The sequence below is a fragment of the Nicotiana tabacum genome, chromosome 7 (genome assembly GCF_000715075.1).
Source record: "Nicotiana tabacum cultivar K326 chromosome 7, ASM71507v2, whole genome shotgun sequence".
Lineage (NCBI taxonomy): Eukaryota > Viridiplantae > Streptophyta > Magnoliopsida > Solanales > Solanaceae > Nicotiana > Nicotiana tabacum.
The window spans coordinates 69,869,105-69,892,583 of NC_134086.1; the positions used below are offsets into that span (position 1 = coordinate 69,869,105).

Below are 23,479 nucleotides of genomic sequence, written 5' to 3' on the forward strand. Positions count from 1 at the left end.
TTGATTATGTACCCTGCTGTGCTGATGGTCGACCAAGTTAAGGAGCTGACACCTTGCAACTCTGTGCGAACGTGGCGGACTTGTAAGCAGGTACGATGACTCAGATTTTGTAAGAATGTTCTTGAATAGTCGAGATATCTAAGTTACAAGTGTATTTGCAAAATACTAAACTGGAGTATGACAATTGTTACCTCACTAAGAAATCAAATGATGATGACAATCAAGATTATAACATTAAATGTTGTTGGATTTATATTTGTATTTGGGCTGTATTTGTTTTTGGGCCTTGTATTTCTGGGCTTTATATTTATTATTAGAAGGGTTAGTTTAGTTGCAGAGAAGTTTTTAATTTGTTCTTTCGGTTTTGACTGTTTTGACCCAACTAGAATTGGGTTTGTATATAAACATTGTGGGTTCCGGGTTTGAGGACCACGGATCATAATAAGAAAATACCAGAACAAGTTCTTCTTTCTCGAACCTTCTTCGCCAGTTTGGTTCTCTGATTTTTTCTTCATCTTTGCTTGATTTCATACAATCTAACATGGTATCAGAGCATTATAATGGAAGATCGGTGTAATCTCTGATTTTTAGTACCTCAATTTCCTTGTCCCTTCCTATTTCCAGAAAGTCGGAAAAACCTAGTTTCTTATTCTTCGATTTTTTGTTTTTTGGAGATTCTAGCCCAAAATTTTCAAGTTTCATGATGAATTCAGTGTTTTCGAAGTCTATTATGAATGAAATTTGTGATTTAGCGGGGATTTTTCTTCAATTTGTAGATTAAAGTGGTGGTTGCTCGATGGTACTTGACGGCGACAAGCTATTTTTGCCGATTTATCAGTTTTCCTCTTTGTGATAATCTTTGATTCTGTGTTTCGAAGGACTATCCTGCTTTTTGGTAATCTCTTTCGCTTCGGCTTATTCATTTCACTATTCTCATTATGATATATCGTTTGTGCCCTAGTTTTTTTTTCCTATTTCCCTTGCATATTCTATCTCTTTACTCATGAAAAATGAAAATAATGTAACTGCCTCTGAAACCGACCCTACGTCCCCTACTTTTAACAATCCTCAAACTGATTTTGTTTTACCTCTTTCACACCCGTTCTATCTTCATCCTTCTGACAATCCTGGTACTATTCTCGTAACCAAACAATTCAATGGGGACTGTTTTGGAGCCTGGCGAAGAGGCATTATTATTGTTTTGGGGGAAAAGAAGAAATTAGGATTCATTAATGGGAGCTATGTTCAGCCTTCTCCCGGTTCCCCTTTGTTTGAACACTGGGAACAATGCAATAACATGATTCTTACTTGAATTCTTAACTCTTTAGACCCCGACATTTCACAAAGTGTTATATACTCTAAGTCTGCTAAGAGTCTATGGGATGAAGTGAACCAAAGGTATGGGCAAGCAAATGGTGCTAAGATGTATGAAGTCCAAAAGGACCTGAGTACTATATCTCAAGGTTCGTCTGATGTGGGAAGTTATTTCACTAGGGTAAAGAGACTCTGAAATGAGATGGAGTCACTTGATGTTGATTCCTTTTGTGTTTGTGATTGCAAATGTGGAGGTAAACACAAAATTATCAAAAAGATGAAAAATCAGAAATTGATGCAATTCTTAATGGGTTTGAATGATGTATTCAATAATGCTAGAGGAAATATACTGATGATGCAGCCACTTCCTGAAGTTAGCAAGGTTTATTCTCTGGTTGTTCAAGACGAAAAGCAGAGAGGAATTCACAATGTACCTGGGTTTCAGTCTGACTCTGCAGCTTTTTCTGCCAGGTCCAATGGTCCTACTTATAATCCAAAACCACCACAAACCACAAATTTCACACAGAGATATACTTTTAACAATCCAAATCCTGCCAATCAAAGTTTCAACAATCAAAAGGGAGGCTATGATCCAAAAAGGCACTATTGTAGAAATTGCAAAAAGCCTGGACATGTAATTGAAAAGTGCTACAAATTACATGAATTTTCACAACTTTCAAAAGCAGGGAACAAAAATATCCGAGTTGTTGTACCTGTTCATTCTTCTCCTGATGCTAAGGCTGACTAGTCCCTTGACAACATCAATATTGCCAATACCATCACACCTGGTCAGTACAGGCAGCTCGTGAGTATCCTTCAACATGTTCAAGTTGGTTCTGATGATTCTCAAAGTCAATCTGCCACAACTAACTTTGCAGGTATTTTTGCTTTCTCTGCTCATTTGATGAGTTGTGGTAATTGTACTTGTTTAAGTAGTGTTCTAACTTCTGAAACCTGGATATTGGATTCTGGAGCATCAGATCACATGACCTTTAACAAATCCTTGCTTACAAATATAACAACTCTATTTGTTCCCTATCTTATCACATTACCCAATGGGTACAAAGTCAAAGTGACCTGAATTGGTTCAGTCAAATTGAATTCTTCAGTCACTCTGTCAAAAGTGTTGTATGTGCCTACTTTTAAATAGATCTCATTTTAGTCCACAAATTATTACCTAACACTTTATCACTGCTATGTTTTTCACAACATGCATGTTTTCTTCTACAGGGCCCTTCTCTGAGGATGCCATTGGTACTTGGTAAGATGGCTGAAGGGCTCTATCTCTACAACTCCAGAACACAATCTCCAGTCACACCAACTTCTCATTCCCCTGCTTTAATTCCTTTTTCTGTTCATGCAAACATATTACATGTAAATAAGTCCCAACTTCTATGGCATAATAAGTTGGGATACCTTCCTTTTTCAAAATTATAGAAAATAAACTCTTTGAATGTACCATTCTCTAATAAATAACCTTTCATTTGTGATATATGTCCACTTGCTAGACAACAAAGAAATTCTTTTCCTGATAGTAATTCTCATTCTTCCCATATATTTGATCTTATTCATGTGGATGTTTGGGGTCCGTATCACACTGCCACACATAGATCTTATAGATATTTTCTCACAATTGTGGATGATTGTAGTAGAAACACTTGGACACATCTCTTAAGTCACAAGGGCAATGGTCTGTCCATTCTAAAGTCTTTCTTCTCCATGGTTGAAACTCAATTCAACACCAAAATTAAAACCATTCGAACAAACAATGCTTTAGAACTTGGTACCAGTCATGAAGCTAGTCAATTTTTTCAGTCCAAAGGTATCTTACACCAAACATCTTGTCCTTACACGCCTCAACAAAATGGAGTTATTGAAAGAAAACAAATATTTTCTAGAAACAACAAGAGCTTTACTTTTTCAATCCAAACTCCTAATTAAATTTTGGGAAGACTGCATTTTAACAGCCACATACTTAATCAACAGATTCCCTAGTAACATCTTGTCTGGCAAGACTCCTTATGAAGTTTTAACTGGGGAGCAACCTTCTTACAGTCATCTACGAAGCTTTGGGTGTTTGTGTTATGCAATGATTCCTAAACCCCATAGGAATAAGTTCTCTCCTCGGTCTAGTGCTTGTGTTTTGTTGGGTTATCCTCCTGGAAAAAAGGCATATAAGCTTCTACAACTTTCTGATAAGAAAATCATTGTTTCCAGGGATGTTGTTTTCCATGAAGACATCTTTCCTTACTTTGACACCCCTTCTTCAAATGTTTTATTTCCTGTTAAGCACACCTTCCTTGACTCCCCTCAACCACCTCATTCATCTATTGAGCCTTTCCCTATAGAGCATTGTCCTGTTTCTTCCTCCCCATCTATTCCTCCTATTATTCCTTCTCCACTACACTCGAATTCTAGTCTTCCACCTTCTGAACTTGTAGCTTCACCTGGAACACCATCTTCTGAACATGTTTCTTCACCTCCCTCATCTCATACACTTTCCTCTTCACTTTCTCTCACCTCAAGATATCCTTCCAGAATATATTATCCTCTCTCTTACTTATCAGATTACTTTTGTGGTGCTCTTCCTCCTACCACTCTAATTTCTATTCCCGTTTCACCTAATTCTGTTTGCTTCAGAGTCTAAATTCAGTCAATCAGAGTTTAGATCAAAACTTAGACATTGTACATGAACCCTCCAGCTTTCATCAGACAGTGTTGCATCCTGCTTGGCAGGCTGCAATGTTGAAGGAGTTTGAGGCTCTTGAGCTCAACAGAACCTAGGATATAGTCCCTCTCCATATAGGAAAGAAACCAATTGGTAACAAATGGGTTTATAAGATAAAACATAAGGTTGATGGTAGTATAGAGAGATTCAAAGCTAGGTTGGTAGTACGAGGTGATACCCAAATAGAGGGACTTGATTACAATAAAACTTTTTCTCCCATAGTCAAAATGACCACTATTAGGACAATCATAGTTGTGGCAGTCAAAAAGGGTTGGCCAATGTACCAATTGGACGTCAATAATGCCTTTTTACACGTGGACTTAGATGAAAAGGTATATATGAGAATACCCCAGGGCCTGAATGTTTCTGCACCTACCATGGTTTGTAAATTGGACAAATGCTTATATGGCCTAAAGCAAGCTTCTAGACAATGGTATTCCAAATTAAGTGATTCTCTTATTTCTAAGGGCTACTCAGTTTCAAAAAATGATTACTCCTTATTTATCAAGTCTATTGGTTCTCATATTACAATTGTTGTTGTTTACGTTGATGACATTCTCTTAAGTGGTAATGATGAAAAGGAGATGAGTTCTCTCAAACTATTTCTAGATGCTCAATTCAAGATAAAAAATTTAGGGCATTTACATTATTTTTTGGGTTTGGAAATCCTCTCTGAATCTGGAGGTGTTATCATCTGCCAAAGGAAGTTTGCTTTGGACCTCTTATCTGAATTCAATTGTCTAGATTGCAATGTTGTTGCTAGCCCCTTAGATGTGAATCTGAAACTCTCCATTGAAGATGGGGAGCCCTTATCTGACCTTTTCTTGTATAGGAAGCTCATTGGCAAGCTGAACTTTCTCACAAATACAAGACCTGATTTGGCTTTCTCAGTACAGTTGTTAAGTCAGTTCATGCATGCCCCTACTTCATCTCATCTTTCTGCTGCTTATCATGTTCTTAAGTATGTCAAAGGTACCTTGGGGCAAGGTTTGTTCATGTCTGTTGCTTCTGATTTCTCATTACATGCTTATTGTGATTCGGACTGGGCTTCTTTTCCTAGTTCCCGGAGATCCGTTAGTGGTTATTTGGTGTTACTTGGTGGTTCTTTACTCACATGGAAGTCTAAAAAGCAGCACACTGTGTCCCTATCTTCCGTCGAGGCCGAGTATCATTCCATGCGCCGAGTTGTTGCCGAACTTGCTTGGCTCACCAGGCTGTTACATGAACTTTCTGTTACCTCAATTTTTCCAGTTCCTTTACACTGTGATAGTCAGTCCGCCATCTACATCGCTCGTAATCCGTTGTTTCATGAGCGTACGAAACATATAAAGTTGGATTGCCACTTTGTTCGCGAGAAACTCCAAGATGGTCTTATTTCTTTATCCTATCTTCCCAGCAAATTACAACTGGCCGATATGCTGACTAAATCACTCTCAGGTGTCACTCTCAGGTCTATTTTGAGCAAGTTGGGTGTGGCTAACCACCCTCCAACTTGGGGGGGGGGTGTTGGATTTATATTTGTATTTGGGCTGTATTTATTTTTGGGCCTTGTATTTCTGAGCTTTGTATTTATTGCTAGAAGGGTTAATTTAGTTGCAGAGAAGTTTTTAATTTGTTCTTTCGATTTTGACTGTTTTGACCCAATTAGAATTGGGCTTGTATATAAACATTGTGGGCTCCGGGTTTGAGAACCACCGATCATAATAAGAAAATGCCAAAAGAAGTTCTTCTTTCTCAAACCTTCTTCGCTCAGTTTGGTTTTCTGATTTCTTCTTCATCTTTGCTTGATTTCATACAATCTAACAAATGTTAGTTCGCGTAATTAATTTTGGTTGTATAACCAAATCTGACAAATTCCTTTTATCTTTATATCAAGTAAAATGATGTAACTCGATTGTCGCTTAAAGCGCCAACAACCCGTGGTTGCATGCCAACTCTCTTTCACAAATTTTGTTACACGATTTGGAATAGATTAAGCAGTTACGAAAACTATATTTGTCAATCGAGTAAGTAATTTTTGATGTTAGCAGCTTATCATACAAGCTTTACGAATTTAGTGGGACTACATTGAATATGTTTTAGTGGGACTACATTAAATATGTTGTTGTAATGTTAATACATATTGAAGTGCTTCCTTTTTAGCCTGTTTCAAAATAAATAATACATTTCTAAATTTGAAAATAATTTAACTTTAAACTATTTATTTTACCCATTTTACCCTTAATGAGAAGCTTTTATAACCACACAAATGTCATGAGCCCACAAAACTTTTACCCCTTAAGCTGGTAAGATCATAAATTTGAAAAGCTTTTTTTTTTTTTTGTTAAACTTCGTATCGAGTTAAAATAACTCATCTAAATTGAAACGGAGGGAGTAAAAGTTTCTTGTCCATAAGGTTATTGAACTAAACATAAATCTCTCAGTGACTATTAGTTATGAACAACATTGGCCATAAGGCGTAGAGGACACAGTCGGAAACAGAGGAGCTGTAACTCGTTCTACAACTACTTATTCCACTAGTATTGACTTATTGAAATATCGATGTGCATACATTCGTTGCGGCTGTCAATTTGGCTTCATTTCTTACCATCTGTCACAGGCTACAGTCAGAGTACAAGCTTCTTGGAGCCAATTGCAAGGAGAAAGCAGGTCAATAAGTAAACACCACAAGTATTTTCATACTAACAGGCAATTTCACACAGCTTCATCATCCAAGCTAATGTTTCCTGAGGGTTTACTATAAACTAAACTCTACAGCTACCAATCACGCGGAACCAAGAGCTTGGTCATTGTTCACGAGGCAGGAGCCCCACTGCTTACCTCCAAACCATTTCCTGCAGATTCAGAACCATATGTCATTGAATTGTAACTGTCACTACAACTAAGTACCTCTCTCGAAATCTTTACCTAATTTAGTGCACAAAAGAGTTTGATATACTAGCATAGACATCCAGTAAGACATCCTATAGGTTTCTCTTCTTCTCTAATTGAGTAGATGGCCATCCGTTTTCATTAACTATTATCCCGGAAGATATGTGATATTTGCTTACATAAATAAAAGGAAAATCTCACCATCTGGATCAAAGAAGAAAACTTGTTTGGTCTTGCCATCTGGTTGAGTCTTCTCGTGAACTTCAATTCCTTTCTCCTACACGGCCAGGTTAAGAAAAAAAAAGCAATGATGAGCAGAGATCAATTAGTCATTGATAACCCAGAATTGAGAAAGAAACCAGTCTAATCTAACAATATATAGCACGCCAAATGCATCTGATCTTTGCCAAATTCATATCAAGTTTTGCTTTTGGTATTGACCATTGTAAGTTGTCATTAATAAAGAAGTTGTAGAACATAGACATTGGTCTTCAATTCATGCTCGCTTTAATAATATCTACAATAAATACTAGCTATAGCTCAGCAAGTGGATATGCCCTAATTAGCTATCAGCGTATCCAACTTTCAATTGCTTCATCTCAGCTCACATTAGAAAAAAGGCTAATGCATTTCTATTAAATACAAAACAAGAAAAATTTGATGCAGTAACAGGCCGAACAGCTCCAACCTCCTTGATAAAAGAGACAACAATCGACATTTCTTCCTATATGACCCTTCACACATTCAAAGGAACCTCGTCTAAACAATTTTATTTTCCAATTTCCATTACAAGAATTAACGTCATTTAAAGGGAAAAAGAAAAAAATGGATAAAAAGATACAAAAAAATCATCAAAATAAGGATAATACCCGCACTTTGACATCACATTTAACATAATCAACAGGAAATAGGAAAATCTAATAGTCAAAAATAAAATTCCTGAAAATAACTTTTTTCTTTTAATCATAAACAATTACTTAAGGGGAATAATAACCAGGAAGTGAATTTAAAAAGAGAGGATTCAATTAAACCTTGAGAGTCTGAACAAAAGAATCGAAATTGGAGACGGAGAAGCAGACATGGTGACCTCTAGGCAGATTCTTCGGGTCGGCTACGGCTGACGTGGCACTCCAGGGACCCTCTGGAAGCTTCGTACTGGGATCCCTCTCGATAAGGTGAAGGTAGAAATTAGATGGTGCCAGCTTCAACCATATCACATCAAACTCAAATCTTGGTGCTTCCACTTTCTCAAACCCAAATATCTGCAAAAATTCCCATAACCAATTTTCATCAGACAATCAATTATGTCTCATTTTGTTTTTGGAAACATCGATAAGATATGATATGTGTTTATTCTACTCTACTTTAGAGTTTAGACAGAGAAAATTTTATGATATGAAAATTAATCTATAGGATGAAAACCTCAATGTAAAATTGGGCAAGGCGTTTGATATCAGAGGATTCACGGGAGACGTGATTAAGGCATGTTCCTTGTGCTGCCATTTTTTGTTGTTTGTGTGTGTTTAGGGAATTCTACTGCACGTTCCTGTAGTGACAAATGAGGTGCTGAATGTATATTTATCTCCTTTGCTTTCCCGACTACACGTGGTCGTTTTGGGTGCTCGGTTGATGGTTGGACTTGAAGTTGGGCCCATTAAAATTGGGTTTCTTTGGATGTCAAAGCAAAAATTTCAAGGGCACCTTATTTGATGGTTTCCATTTAATCTGCATTAATTTTTTAAAATTTTTATAACTAGTAATATAAATAATTTCAGGTTATTTTTTCCTCTTCCTCCTTCTTTTTCTTTTTTGCCGTGAAAATAAAGGTGATGGTGAATTTATATGGTATTTGTAAGCATATTTTAAGATGGTTTATGGTGCTTTACAGTGATGAGCTGTTATGGCTTTATTTCTTACTACTCCTTAGGGATTTTCCTTTTTCTTCTTCCTCTTCTTTTTAAATGTAAAATAGATTTGTTAGATTTATTGTTGTTTTGACAAATTATATTGGGTTTGTTCTTGATGATATTTGGAGATTATATTTCAGATTTGAACTCATTTGGAGTAGATTTATGTATTAAATCGTGTATTGGATTGTTGGATCGAAGAATAAGTTTTTATTTCCGGGCAATTTGCACTTCAGATCTATTTGGTCTTAAGTGCATCTGAAGTACAATTTTTTCACTTCAGACCTATTTGGCCTTAAGTACAGGAAAAAATTGGTTGTATTTCAGATCTATTTGGCATTAAGTGCATCTAAAGTGCAACTTTTCAGACCTATTTGGTCTTGAGTACATGAAAATATGTGTTGTACTTCAGGCCTATTTGGCTTTAAGTGCATCTTAAGTATATTTTTTGCACTTAAGACTTAATTGCCTCTAACTTCAGACCCGATAAATTGAAAGTTGATCCTAAAGTGGATAGGCATGCAATTTTTTGTGCAAAATGGGTAGAACTTTAATTGTAACCCCAAAACTAGATATAGATACAAATTCTCCGATGTCAAATCACAAGACTACCTCTTTAATTTTGAAGTTAATTTTGTATGAGTTGTTGTCACGACCCGAATTTTTCACAGTCGGGACCGTGATGGCACCTAACATTGTACCCGCTAGGCAAGACAACATTACTGATTATTTTACCTTTTTCCTTTATCTTATAACAGCTTACAAGTTAACAAAAATAAATCAGCGGACTAAATGCGGAAGAACAGAATTTAACAGATTATCCTAACACAAATGATGAAACCGTAATAAAACTCCACCCAGAATTGGTGTCACTACTCACGGACAGTCTACGAATACTACAAATAATTATCTGAACAAAGAAATACACATATGTCTCAGAAATAGATAAAACAGAAAAGAAACATGATAGAAGGAGACTCCAAGGCCTGCGGACGCCTGTAGGTCTACCTCGGGTCTCCACTGGACTGAAGGTAGCCACCCAACTCTACTCACACGGTCCGGCACCGAGATCTGCACAGAAAGTGCAGAGTGCAGTATCAGTACAATCGACCTCATGTACTGGTAAGTGTCGAGCCTATCCTCGGCGAAGTAGGGACGAGGTTAGGACACGACAAACATCATAAACCTGTACAGTTAATAAGTATAATAACAGAGTAATAAGTAAATAAAACTAAGCAGAAATGTATGGGAATGGGAAACATACTATGGGGGTTTCAACATAAAGAATTACAGCAGTAAAGAATTTAAGCAGTTAAAATACTTGAACTGATAACAGTAAATGAACACAACAAGTAGAAAAGGCACGGTATCACCCTTCTTGCTTTTAGTCTCAATCCTCACCATGAAATCAATAATAGAAATGTGTACGACATCACCCTTCATGCTTTATCACTCTTCCTCACCATATGAATAATAGAAATATGTACGGCATCACCCTTCGTGCTTTATCTCTCTTCCTCACCATATGCATCAATATAAATGTAAATGTGCACAACATCACCTTTCGTGCTTTATCACTCTTCATCACTATATGAATAAGTATGAATGTGCACGGCATCACCCTTTGTGCTTCATCCCTCTTTCCTCACCCAAACAGTAGAAACAATAACATCCCGGCAAGGGAATCAACAATGGAAACAAATACATCACAGCAAGGGAATCAGCTATAACCAATCTCGTTCCAACAGTTAACTTCACAAAATAAATCTCAAATTGAGCCAATACTCAACAATGGTCAATTACCAAGAAATTATCATAAGTCTTGTTCAATATGGATAATCATCAATGTAAGCATGGATAGTACATAATAAGAGTCACAATAGTCACAATATAAGACTCACGGGCATGCTCGACACCAACGTTTAGATACTCGTCACCACACCTATACGTCGTACTCAGCACTAACACGTAGCAAATAAGATAACAACACTTATTCCATCAAGCTAAGGTTAGGCCAAACACTTACCTCGATTCCACGGCCAAAATCAAGCCTCAAATATCGCTTTCCCTCTAGATTTCACCTCCAATTCACTTGTATCTAGTCATAATTAACTAAATAACATTAATAAATGCTAAAGAACTCAAATCCAATGCTTAATTATAGGTTTCTCAATATTTTTCCCAAAAAGTCAAAAATCGATCTAGGCCCGCTTGGTCAAAACTCGAAGTTCGGACCAAAACCCGATTACCCATTCACCCCCGAGCCCGGATATGCAATTGGTTTGGAATTCGACCTCAATTTAAGGTCTAATTTCCTAAATTTTAAAATTCCCAAATTCCACCCAAAAACACCCAATTTCCCATGAAAATCCCTAGATTTTATGATGAAATCTTGTAAAAAGATGAAGTAGATTGAAAGAAATGAGTTAGAAATTGTTTACCTATGATTTGGGGAAGAACTTTTCTTTGGAAAATCGCCTATGGGAGCTTAGGGTTTGAAAATTTGAAAGAATGAGTTGAAATCCCGTCCAAATGATGTTTTGATCAGGTGCAGATGTCGCAATTGCGATAGGAGCTTTGCAATTGCGAATCTCGCAAATGCGAGACAAGCTTCACAATTGCTAACCTGCTGCAGGTCTGCTCCTCTCGCAATTGCGAGCATTTTGTCACAAATGCAATGATTGACCCCTCCATGTTGACTTCGCAAATGCGAAGGAAATGTTTGCAATTGCGAACTGTGCTGGCTAGGGCTTTCTTCGCAATTGCGATCAAGACCTCGCAATTGCCAAGCCTGTGAGGCTCGCAAATGTGAAGTCTAACCTCGCAATTGCGAGATCAGAGCCTGCAACAAAAATACCGGATGCATCAGACATTTTCTAAGTACAAACTCACTTCGTGGCCTATCCAAAACTCACCCGAGCCGTCGGGCTCCAAACCAAACATTCACACAAGTCTAAAAACATCATACAGACTTGCTCGTGTGATCAAATCACCAAAATAACATATTAAACAACAAATTTAGCATCAAAATCAATAAAAATCTCAAAAACTCTTTAAAGTTTCTATTTTCACAACCAAGGGTCCGAATCATGTCATATAAATCCCGTTTCTTACCAAATTTTATAGACATAACTTAAATACCATATTAAACCTTTACTGGGCTTCAAAACCAAAATACGGGCCCGATACCATCAAATTCAAATATTATTCAATTTCTAAAACTCCTTATATTTTCCAGCAAACAATTTTCTTCAAAAATTTATTTCTCAGGCTAGGGACCTCAGAATTCAATTCCGAGCATACGCCCAAGTCCCATATTTTTCTACAGACCCTCCGAGACAGTCAAATCACGGGTCCATGTTCGTTTACCCAAAATGTTGACCAAAGTCAACTTAATTCAATTTTAAAGGCAAAATTTAGCGTTTTCTCAAATTTTCGCATAAAGGCTTTCTGGATATATGCCCAGACTATGCACGCAAATCGAGGTAAGAAAAAGGAGGTTTTTAAGGCCTTGTAACATAGATTTGACTTCTAAACTAAGATATGATCTTTTGGGTCATCACATTCTCCACCTCTAAAACAACCGTTCATCCTCGAACAGACATAGAAAGGTACCTGAGTCGGTGAAAAGATAGAGATATCGGCTCCACATATCGGACCTCGACAGGCTAACCTCTCCACTGAACACGAACTGAAGGGTAATGGCATGCACATTCATACTTATACATATGGTGAGGAAGAGTGATAAAGCACGAAGGGTGATGCAATGCACATTTACATTGATATTGATGCATACGGTGAGGAAGAAAGATAAAGCACGAAGGGTGATGCCGTGCACATTTCTATTATTCATATGGTGAGGAACAGTGATAAAGCACGAAGGGTTATGCCGTGCACATTTCTGTTATTGATTGCATGGTGAGGATTGAGAGTAAAAGCACGAAGGGTGATGCCGTGCATTTTCTACTTGTTGTGTTCATTTACTGTTATCAGTTCAAGTATTTTAACTGCTTAAATTCTTTACTGCTGTAATTCTTTATATTGAAACCCCCATAGTATGTTGCCCATTCCCATACATTTCTGCTTAGTTTTATTTACTTTTTACTCTGTTATTATACTTATTAACTGCACAGGTTTATGATGCTTGTCGTGTCCTTGCCTCGTCAATATTTTGCCGAGGATAGGCTCGACACTTACCAGTACATGGGGTCCGTTGTACTGATACTGCACTCTGCACTTTCTGTGCAGATCTCGGTGCCGAACCATGTGAGTAGAGTTGGGTGGCTGCCTTCAGTCCAGTGGAGACCCGAGGTAGACCTGTAGGCGTCCACAGGCCTTAGCATCCCCTTCTATCCTGTTTCTTTTCTATTTTATCTATTTTCGAGACAAATGTGTATTTCTTTGTCCAGACCATTGTTTGTAGTATTCGTAGACTGTCTGTGAGTAGTGACACCAGTTATAGGTGGAGTTTTATTACAGTTTCATCATTTGTATTAGGATAATCTGTTAAATTCTGTTCTTCCGCATTTAGTCCGCTGATTTATTTTTGTTAACTTGTAAGCTGTTAAAAGATAAAGGAAAAAGGTAAAATTATCAATAATTTTGGCTTGCCCAGCGGGTACAATGTTAGGCGCCATCACGGTCCCGATGGTGGGAAATTCAGGTCGTGACAGTTGTATCGCCCTATAATTCCTTGTCATCGTTCCTTGAGCTGAGGGTCTATTGGAAACAGCCTCTCTATCTTTGCAAGGTAGGGGTAAGTTCTATGTATAAACTACCCTTCCAGACCCAACTTATGGGATTATACTTAAGGTCTATGTACACACTACCCTCCTAGACCCCACTTATGGAAGTACATTGGGTTTGTTGTTGTTGTTGTATGGTCCTATAAGAACAATTCGCCTCGTAAGTAATTTGGTTTCACGGTCCAAAATCTAACTAGTCTTGATGCCACCTAACTCAACCCCCTTGGTAAGCCAATTGCCAATAACCCAATTTCAATGAAATTTAATGATACAATAAAAAAAAATATCTGAATCTTATACATTTCCCAAGGACTGTTAGTACAAATCATGAGATTCTAAGAATAGAATTTACAAAGCAGGTATGAAATAAATACATCATCTATTCGAAATGTGCATAAACAGATTTTTATGAATCTAAGGCTACCATGAACAAGAGGCAAATACTATCATAACATCGGTACGTCTTCAATTCCAGCTCCCGTTGATCACAGTAACATCAGCAGCCAACATCTGCACGCAAGGTGTAGAAGTGTAGTATGAGTAAAATCGACCTCAAGTACTCAATAAGTAACAAATCAAACCTTAGGTTGAAATTAGTGTTGAGTTGGAACAAAGGTCGGGTCAAATACCAATAGCTAACAATAGTTCATAACAATGTAAAGCAAGTAATAAAAGAAGTAAATCAGAGATAAAATGCTCAGTTTATTCATAGTTCCCTAAAATAGTTTCGCTTTTCAAATATATCAGTGAAAACTCAAGTCTTTTATCGAAATTGCGAAAAATTTGAGTAAGTTTGAAGACTGTAATTTTTTCCCAAAAAACATTCAACAGGTAAATCATTCCTTTTCAAATGGCATGAGAAAAATACATCTATATGCCTACATGTCAATGTATGCATGCCAACTGTAATACCATGCAGTGATAAAAACCATATGCATAATCTGAGTATCAATTCACTCAGTCCTCCCAGTCACGCAGTCCTCATAGCCACTCAGTCCCTACAGGCACTCATTCATCTCAGTCGCTCAGCACTCATCACTCGGCACTCGCACTCAGTAGGTACCTGCACTAACTGGGGGTGTGTACAGACTCCGGAGTGGCTCCTACAGTTCATGCGCTACAACAAGCCAATCATGACATAAATCAATAAAACATGTTACGACATGCAACCCGATACCATAAACATCCTCACCATCAGGCCCTCAACCTCACTCAGTCATCAATCTCTCCAGTCTCTCAGGCTCACAATGTCATGAAAAATCAGCCTAAAAATAATGATGTGATGTATCAATATATGGTAACAGAGACTGAGATATGATATGCATATGAATACGTACGACTGAGTATGTAATTGCAATGTAAGCAAATAACTCAACATTAGAAATGACTTTAGTGGGTCCTAACAGAATAAGCATGTAACCTAGACATGGTTTTTAACATGTATTACATCTCAATAGCTCTAGTACGTAGAGATTTCATGGTTGCTGTCACACCTCCTTTTTTACTACACCCGTAAAGGGTGTAAATATAAGGGAGTATTTCCAATTAAAGGACAATCGACATGGGATTTGTTTATTTAAAGATTCAGAGTCGCCACCTGGGATAACTTATGGTGTCCCAAGTCACCGGTTTAAAATCCCGAATTGAAGAAAGTTGACTCTATTTATGGTCTGCGAACACAGAAATCCGGGTAAGGAATTCTGTTAACCCGGGAGAAGGTGTTAGGCATTCCCGAGTTCCGTGGTTCTAGCACGGTCGCTTTGATCATACTTGGCTTATTAAAATGGTTAATTATTGACATTAGATCCTATGTGCATTTACCCTTTACCGCTTTTTAATTAAGAAAATTATCTTGAAATGGGTCACGCGTACGTGTACCCATTTGTTTGGCGCGTCAAAAATCATGTCACGCGAAACTTTGGATTATTAAAGTTTGGCCAAAGTTGGCGTGCCTAAAGCAAACTACGAACATTCAGCATTTTTTATGATTAAATGGTAGATGGCACACCTCGGACTATATGAGCTAATTTAATTAATAGCCTACGAAAACCCATTTTATTATTAAGAAGGTTTGTTCGAAGTTGCGCAAACGCAGACTCCGAATTGGTTTTTAGAATTGTAATCATGTTATGCGAACGTGTACACAATAACAATTGTATTTTAAACGGCCCTAAAGGCTTTTCTACGAATATTCATCACTAGTGTCTAATTAGTATTTGGGAGGGCCATAGAAAATCAACTAAATGGCATACCTCCACCATTGATAATTTAGTTAGGTAAGGCCCAAGATGTGACTAAAGAAACCTAAAAAGAAAACAAACTCACAAGGGAAGGTTGATTATTTAAAGCAAAGGTTTAATCCAATCCCAAACATATTGGTGAATTAAAGTCAAAGAGGGACAGCCCATCACTAACGTGCCAGCAGCCCAACGCGAACAAATTAAGCACATTTGAAAGAAATTGTTTCATTTGGGCTCGAGAATGAGCCCTAAATTCCTAAAGGTATGCTATTCTTATTTTGGGGTGAGGGACTCAACTTCGAATCTCCATAACACCAAATGGATGCCTGAAGCGAAGCAAATTCGGAAAGCCAACGCTATGGCTACCACATAATCCGACTCGAGTTCGAGTCTCAAGCACCAAAAGATCTTTTGAGCATTGGAAGCACTAATCTCCAAATAGAGATACAGACCTTAATCAATTACCCTATTCACACAGCAAATAAGAAACCACCAACTAATTAATAAACTCAAATTGAAGTAGGCATGCTCCAATATTATCAGAATTCCTGAAGCCAACATGCAGATTTACTTGGATCGTAACAAATTACCCCCAGATTCTTAATCATGTTGATTTACTCCTGACACATGTAAGCACGTGATTTTTTCTTCACGGACAATCGCTCCAAAAGAAAATAAAAATAGTGACAAATGGCTTCGCTGTACAAATTTTTTCTTTTCGTGACATGTGTTGTTAGTCGTTTGTGGGTCTGTCCATTTTGCATCTAGTAATTATCAAACAAAAAAATACAAAAAATATGTGTCGTTAAAAGAAAATTCAAAAAATATAAATATATGTGCGTCGTTCGTTCTAGGTTGTGATTTAACTTACTTAAATATTTTTGTGATAATTATGTGGAAATGTTACAGTGTTGTTGATTTTAATTTCACTATTTTATTATTATCTCATTTTGTTTAAAAGAAAAAAAAAGCAAAAGAGTGAAGGAAAATCGGTTTGGGCCCAAAAGAAATGAAACAAAAACAGGCCCAAACCAGCACTCAGACCCAGTCCAAGTCCAGGCATGCCCAGGCACCTCCTGAAACGACGCCGTTTCAGGCAAATTAATCTGAGCCGTCTGTCCAGGCCAATCCAACGGCTCAGGATCTCTTTCAGCAACCCATTTTCAAACCCGACCCAGGAACCAATCCGACCCAACCCCTCACTTAAACCAAACGACCCCGTTTAACTACCAAACGACCCCGTCTCATTTCTCACCCTCAGATCCAAGCCATTGAGATCATCTGATCTAACGGCTCAGATCCAATCCCATAGACCATATATAAACCTTCCCTTACACCCCACGCCCCCTATACCAACACCCCATCCCTTCGTCCCCAAGCTCAAACCCGGACCTCCCATTAGAAACCCTAGCCGCCCCCGTCTCCCTCGCCATTAAAGCCGGCGGCATGGACGCCGGTGGCCACCTCCTGAACACCCTAGGACCACCGCACTCTCCTGAACATGGATCTACTATCCATTTGCCTCGAATCACTTTCGTTCGTCTCGAATCTTCATTTGAAGATTTGAGTCGAACCCGGACCTATGCCAAGTTACCCCATCTTCATACCAGACACTCCCCTGACCCTCCTCGTGACCAAACCAAGCTTGGTTTGGTCCGAATCTACACACAACTCCTAAAAAATCAGATCTGGAGATCCGAAACCTAGAACACTAATAGCCTTGGAATCCGGCCGGTCTTAACAAAGGTTTGAGGTTTAATGGATCTTAACCAAGGTGATCTCATGTGAGAACACCCTGGTTAAAATTTGTTCGGCCTCAAAGGGTCAAAGCTAAGTCAAATTTGGGACAGTTTGGTTTAAACCCTTTCAGTAAGTTTTCTTTCTCTTTGTTTTAGTTTTGATTGAATGGTTAGCATGCTTTGTTGTGCCTGTTTGTTATTGTGTGATGTTTTCTTAATTTCTCCCGTCTCTGTCAAAGACCTTTTATTTGGTCGTTTGATTTTCTATGTGTGCTCTGATTATACTCTGTGATATACATGTTCGTCAATTAGATTAGTCGTCAAAAGAGTTTAATTCATATAGGTTCCCAGTGTTTGAACAAAGTTGTCTCTGAAGTTATTTGGGACTATATACGTGTTGTTTATATGAACGATTGATTGTTATGTGTTACGATTAATATAGTCGAGTCGATATATGTCGTCAATTAGTTTCAGTCGTTAATGGTAACAACTTGATTCGTGTTGTTTATTTCTGCTGTGATCGTATTTGAATCCCATTAGGAACTGAATTGAATTGCCAATTGAGCTTGTTCAAATTGAATTAAAGAACATCTAGGGGGAGGGTTATAATGGCAGCTCAGACTTGGATTTTAAAATACGATGCCATGTTTATTTGGTTTAGACAGTCTGGGCAGCATGTGTATGGTTAGCTTTAGGGAATTAAAATAATTGGACAGCATGTGATGTCAGATTATATTCCTGCTGCCCATACTTTGGGTTAAATAAATAAGGGACTAGGACACTTTAACAAAAAGAGGAGAGAGGGGCTGACAGGGATTTCATGGGAGTTTTGGTTATTTAAAATAAGTGGGTGGAAAAACAACGAAAATGGGGAATTTTGAGTTGTCAAAACAGACTGTTAAAGTATTAAGGTTAGGCTATAAAAGAGGGAGACCTTCGATTAGAAAGGGGAAGAATTTTGGAGTCTTGAGGCTGGAATTTTTAGTTTTGAGAAAGGTTTTGTGAGTCTAAAGAAAAGACTGAAAACAGAAGAGAGTTTCAGTAAAACATTGTAACCAAACACTGTCTGAGAGCTATATAAGAGTTCATATTGGTCAAGCTGTCTTGGCCAAGTTCAGTTTCTTTAGCACTGACTGAGCTGTTTCTGGTTGTTGAATTGGTATTGTTGCTGCATTGAATACTCTGTTATTGCTGTTTATTTCATCACTCTTTCCTGGGATTTGCTCGTTTGGTACACAACTATCTGTTGGTTCTTTTGTTCTGGGAAATACTGCTGGTTGTCTGTGGACTGTAGAAAACACTTGTGGTTGTTGGTTGTTGCTGTGTGTCTGCTGCTGCTGTTGTTTGTGGCACACTACTCAACTGATTATTCCCTTTCTTCCTTTCCTTTCTATACCAGGTACACACCCAATACACTGTCAGATGTAGCTGAAAATTTGAGCATGAATGTAAATGAAAGACCTGAAGAATGTTTTTTTTATATACATAGTTTGTTACCTTAAATATCATGTAATGTAGAAAATTTTATGCTTGTTTTGGATGCTGGAGATAGCCTTCAGGCCTAATAACTGTCAATGAATGGTAGTTGAATGTTAGATTGTGTATATAGGATGGTGATAAGAGTATGCCCAAGGCAATAGATTGTATCTCAGATTTAGTGCAATAGTGTAGTATAAGCATGTAATGTATGCCAAGCATGAAAATCGTACACTGTAAATTAATTCCTTTCCTTTCCAATAAATATTCCATATATAATTGTTAAAACCCTTTTTTTTAGATAAAGAACACGGTTTACAATCTCAACCCCACGAGGGTCGAGCCCGGGTCAAAACAGACCCGGCAGGCTCGCATCGAACAAGCAGTGGCCCAGGTCTGGCCAATCACGCTTGGGCTAGATTTGGGCCCGTGGTTACTTGTTCGGCTGACTGTGCGTGCAGCCCCGTTTCGAATTTTTAAGCCTTTCTGAATGTTGTTACAAACAACTTCAAACATGTAATTAATTAGGACTATCTACTGTTTTCAATTGATAGGGACAAACACGACAAGAAACGTAGTTGCTATAGGATATCCTTTTAAAATAAGAACGAGATGAGCCTCGACGGAAATAATCCAAACGCGCAAATGCGGGGCCCTTGTTAGATGTATATTATCGAAGCATTTAGTTTCCAGGACGGGTTGTTTAGCAAATCTCACAACCCTCCTAAAATAACAATACGTTAGACTCTTTAGGATGCGCCTTAATAAATCTTACCTTCTTAAACTCGGGTGCACATTTATGTGACCCAAATCCAATTCTCAACGGAGTCGAAATGTGTTTCTAATCACGGGTACATTGATTGTGACGTGGTTCGAGATGCGTGTCCATGACGTTGCAAATTCATTTTTAAAAAATAAGAATGAGATGAGCCTCGCCAAATAAAAATACAAATTGCGGGGCCCTCAGTAAATATTTGCTTTAAAATGGTTTAGAATTCAGGATGGACCGTTTAGTAGAATTCCACGGTCCTACTCAAAATAAATACGCTAGTCGCTTTAGGTGCGCCTTTAATAATTTAATTTCCTCAAACTCGGGTGCGCATTGATGTGATCCAAATCCAAATCTCAACGGAATCAAAGTGTGTCAACGACCACGGGTACATTGATTGTAACGCGGTCCGAGATACATTTTCACAACGTTGCAATTCTTGATAAAAACAGTAAACGATAAAAGCGGTTGAAAGTTAAATTTTGCAAATAAGTTCACACAATTGTATAAAATCAGATAATCAAGCCGGATATAACAGTTGAGCGACCGTGCTAGAACCACGGAACTCGGGAATGCCTAACACCTTCTCTCGGGTTAACAAAATTTCTTATCCGGATTTCTGGTACACAGACTGTAATATAGAGTCATTATTTTCCTCGATTCGGGATTAAATTGGTGACTTGGGACATCCTAAATCTCCCAAGTGGCGACTCTGAAACAAATAAACAAATCCCGTTTTGATTGTCCTTTAACTGGAAAAAAAACTCCCTTGCGCCCCTGGGCGCGTAAAAAGGAGGTGTGACAGCTCTGGCGACTCTGCTGGGGAAGATAAACCCAGAACCACTGGTTCAGGGTTAAGAATTCGAGCTTAGAATAATTGTTGTTATTTGGCTTTATTTATTATCTGATTTTTACATGATATATGCTTAATGTGCTAAATGATGCTTTTACCGCTTTAATATTATCTGAATTGTGTATATAAAACTGCTACGAAACCCTTCTTTCTGAGTCTTCTGAATTTATGGTGTACACGTGCGCGTGACCCACCTTTCTGTTAAAGTCATACCAAATAAGACGGAGTTGGGACAAGTAACTAGGCCGGGCAGACTTTCGTGCTCCCGGTACGTTGCCCCCGCTTCGGCTCAAACTGTCCGTTTGGGTAAGCCAGGTCCAGAACAAATACCCAGGTTATGAACTTAGAATAACTCAGCCCTATACCGGATCCCTAGTAGGAACGTTTATTTTGCATCACGTGCATTTGGACTTAGGGGACTCAACACCGGGGTTGGGTCTGTCTAAGACAGGTGAACCCGGAATAAAAGACCATCCTGATGCATCCTACTTGCTGTATGTGCATTCATTTGCCTCGAACATGCTTGCTGACCGGCTTAAATGAAATCATGGTAAGAGCCGAGGAGTAAAATGGGTTTTTTATAATTAAAATATATATATAAAATAAAAATAAAATATAGTTTTCAAATCTTGAAATAAAGGTATTTAATCTCGAAAGGTATTTAATCTTGAAAATAGTTTGAAAAATTCCCAAAAAATAGTTTTAAATCTTGAAAATAGTTTTGACTAAAGATGATTGAAAATGAGTCTTGACTTTATTAAATTAAATTTCAGATACAAAATGAGTACCACACAAAACCCCTCATCCGCAAATACAAAAGAGTTTCTATTCCAGCTTCAAAGGTGGTGGTGTGAATTAGGCGAAGATGGTCAAAAGTGGGTCATCAAGCATTTGGGAAATCTCCCGGACATTATGAAAGTTAAACCCCGTGAGGATCTGATGGCGGCATTAGTGACCTTTTGGGACCCTGTTCACAATGTTTTTCGTTTCTCTGACTTCGAGCTCACTCCTACATTAGAAGAGGTAGCTGGATATGTTGGTTCTGACGGAAGTTTAAGGAATCAAAGCTTGATATTCACGAAGGCTCCCTCGGTACATCGATTCTTCGGTCTTCTGAACATCAGCAGTCAAATCAGGAAAAGCAATGTCGTCAACGGATGTTGTTCTTTCAACTTTTTGTATTCAAGGTTCGGAAAGCCAGATGGGTTCGAAATTCATGAGAAAGGCCTTACTAACAAACAAGACAAAGACGCATGGCAGGTTCACCGTCGTTTCGCCTTCATGGTGGCTTTTCTAGGAATCATGGTTTTCCCGAACAAAGAACGAACAATCGATATTCGCACCGCAAAAGTTGTGCAAATCCTCACCTCCAAGGAAAACCACACCCTTGTCCCCATCATTCTCTCAGACATTTATCGGGCTTTGACTTTATGTAAAGCGGGAGCGAAAGCCTTCGAAGGATGCGGAATTTTGTTGCAAATGTGGCTGATTGAACATCTCCAACAACAGCCCAAGATCATACAGTACATGCCAAACAACGATAATTACATCGAGGGTTATGAGGAAAGAGTGAAAAATTATCAGGTTCCAGAAGGGACAGAAGCATGGGTATCTCGGCTAAGGGCTCTAATGGCAAATCAAATTGAATGGACTCTAGGATGGCTATCAATGAGGGAAGTAATACACATGTCAAACTCAAATAGTTATCTGCTACTATTGGGATTGAGAAGCATCCAGCCATACGTGCCATTGAGAGTCCTAAGACAACTAGGAAGATATCAAGTAGTTCCTGATGATGAAGATTTGAGTGCGCAAGAAATCGAACTACACCCAGAGGCCACTATTCCTGAGGTGTTACTTCAGCGGATGTGGAATGGATGTCGATACTTAAAAAGCGATACTCAAGTCCCAGACACTAAAAAGGGTGAGATAAATCCTTGATACGCAAGGTGGTTCGAGAAACGGTCTCGCGTGGATGAGGTACCAGAACCTGAGCTGAGAAGGCCAACTAAAAGACCCCATATTCAAAACTTTAATGATAAAATCCAAGAGCGGTTGGTCTGGGGAGAAAAAGAGAAGGGGTACAAAGCAACTATCCACGCCCTACGGGAAAATCTAAGGAACCTCAGTCTGGAGAAGGATTTGCAAGCACAAGAAGCTGAAGGCGAGAAGAAGAGTCTAGCCTGTGAGAATGAAAGTCTTCATGCTCGATTTCTGAAAATGAAAAAGGCTTCTGAAATGCCAATGAGGAATTGGAAGGATCAAAAAACCATCGCCAATCTTTTTGAAAGAATGCAGGATTATGATTCCATTCTTGCTGCAAAAGAAAGGGCGTTGAGCAAAGCAAAAGAAAGGATCCAACAATTAAACGAAGAAGCCAGATCTGATAAGGAATGCCAAAATAGGCAATCCGAGAAAGACAGGGCACAATTCAAGAAGGAAAAAGACCATTGGATACGATCAGAAGACCAACTTCGTGCACAACTAGAAGAGGCAAGAAGGTACAGAGAGCATCAACAAGCGGACACTGATAGAGAAAGAGCGCAGATGAGATTAGAGCAGGCCAAACTCCGAGCTCTATTAGAGTCAGCCCTAGATCGTGAAGGCCGTATCCGAGATATAGCCACCACTCGCCAGCAGCAATTGCAGAATCAAGGCCAACATCTCCAAGATTTCAGGGCACAGATCCACGACCTGACGGTCTACACCTCTCAAAGTTATGTAAACTACCAAGGAATGGATTATGAAAGGTTTACTGAGCATGCACCCACCTTTGCCCGTCATCTAGCAGTGGAGTTGGAAAGGATGTATCGAACATTGGGAGGACATCCGGCTCA

The 23,479-nt window shown here is 38.5% G+C and overlaps 1 protein-coding gene across 1 annotated transcript; it reads right to left on the reverse strand.

The window, feature by feature from the left end:
• Window positions 1-6,447: 6,447 nt before the first annotated feature.
• LOC107790415 (lactoylglutathione lyase) lies at window positions 6,448-8,493 on the reverse strand. Its single transcript, XM_016612347.2, has 4 exons — window positions 8,336-8,493; window positions 7,945-8,175; window positions 7,115-7,190; window positions 6,448-6,876 (listed from the first exon to the last, which is right to left on the reverse strand). Exons 1-4 carry the CDS (start codon window positions 8,414-8,416, stop codon window positions 6,836-6,838), a joined length of 429 nt encoding a protein of 142 aa, XP_016467833.1. The 5' UTR covers window positions 8,417-8,493; the 3' UTR covers window positions 6,448-6,835.
• Window positions 8,494-23,479: the final 14,986 nt, after the last annotated feature.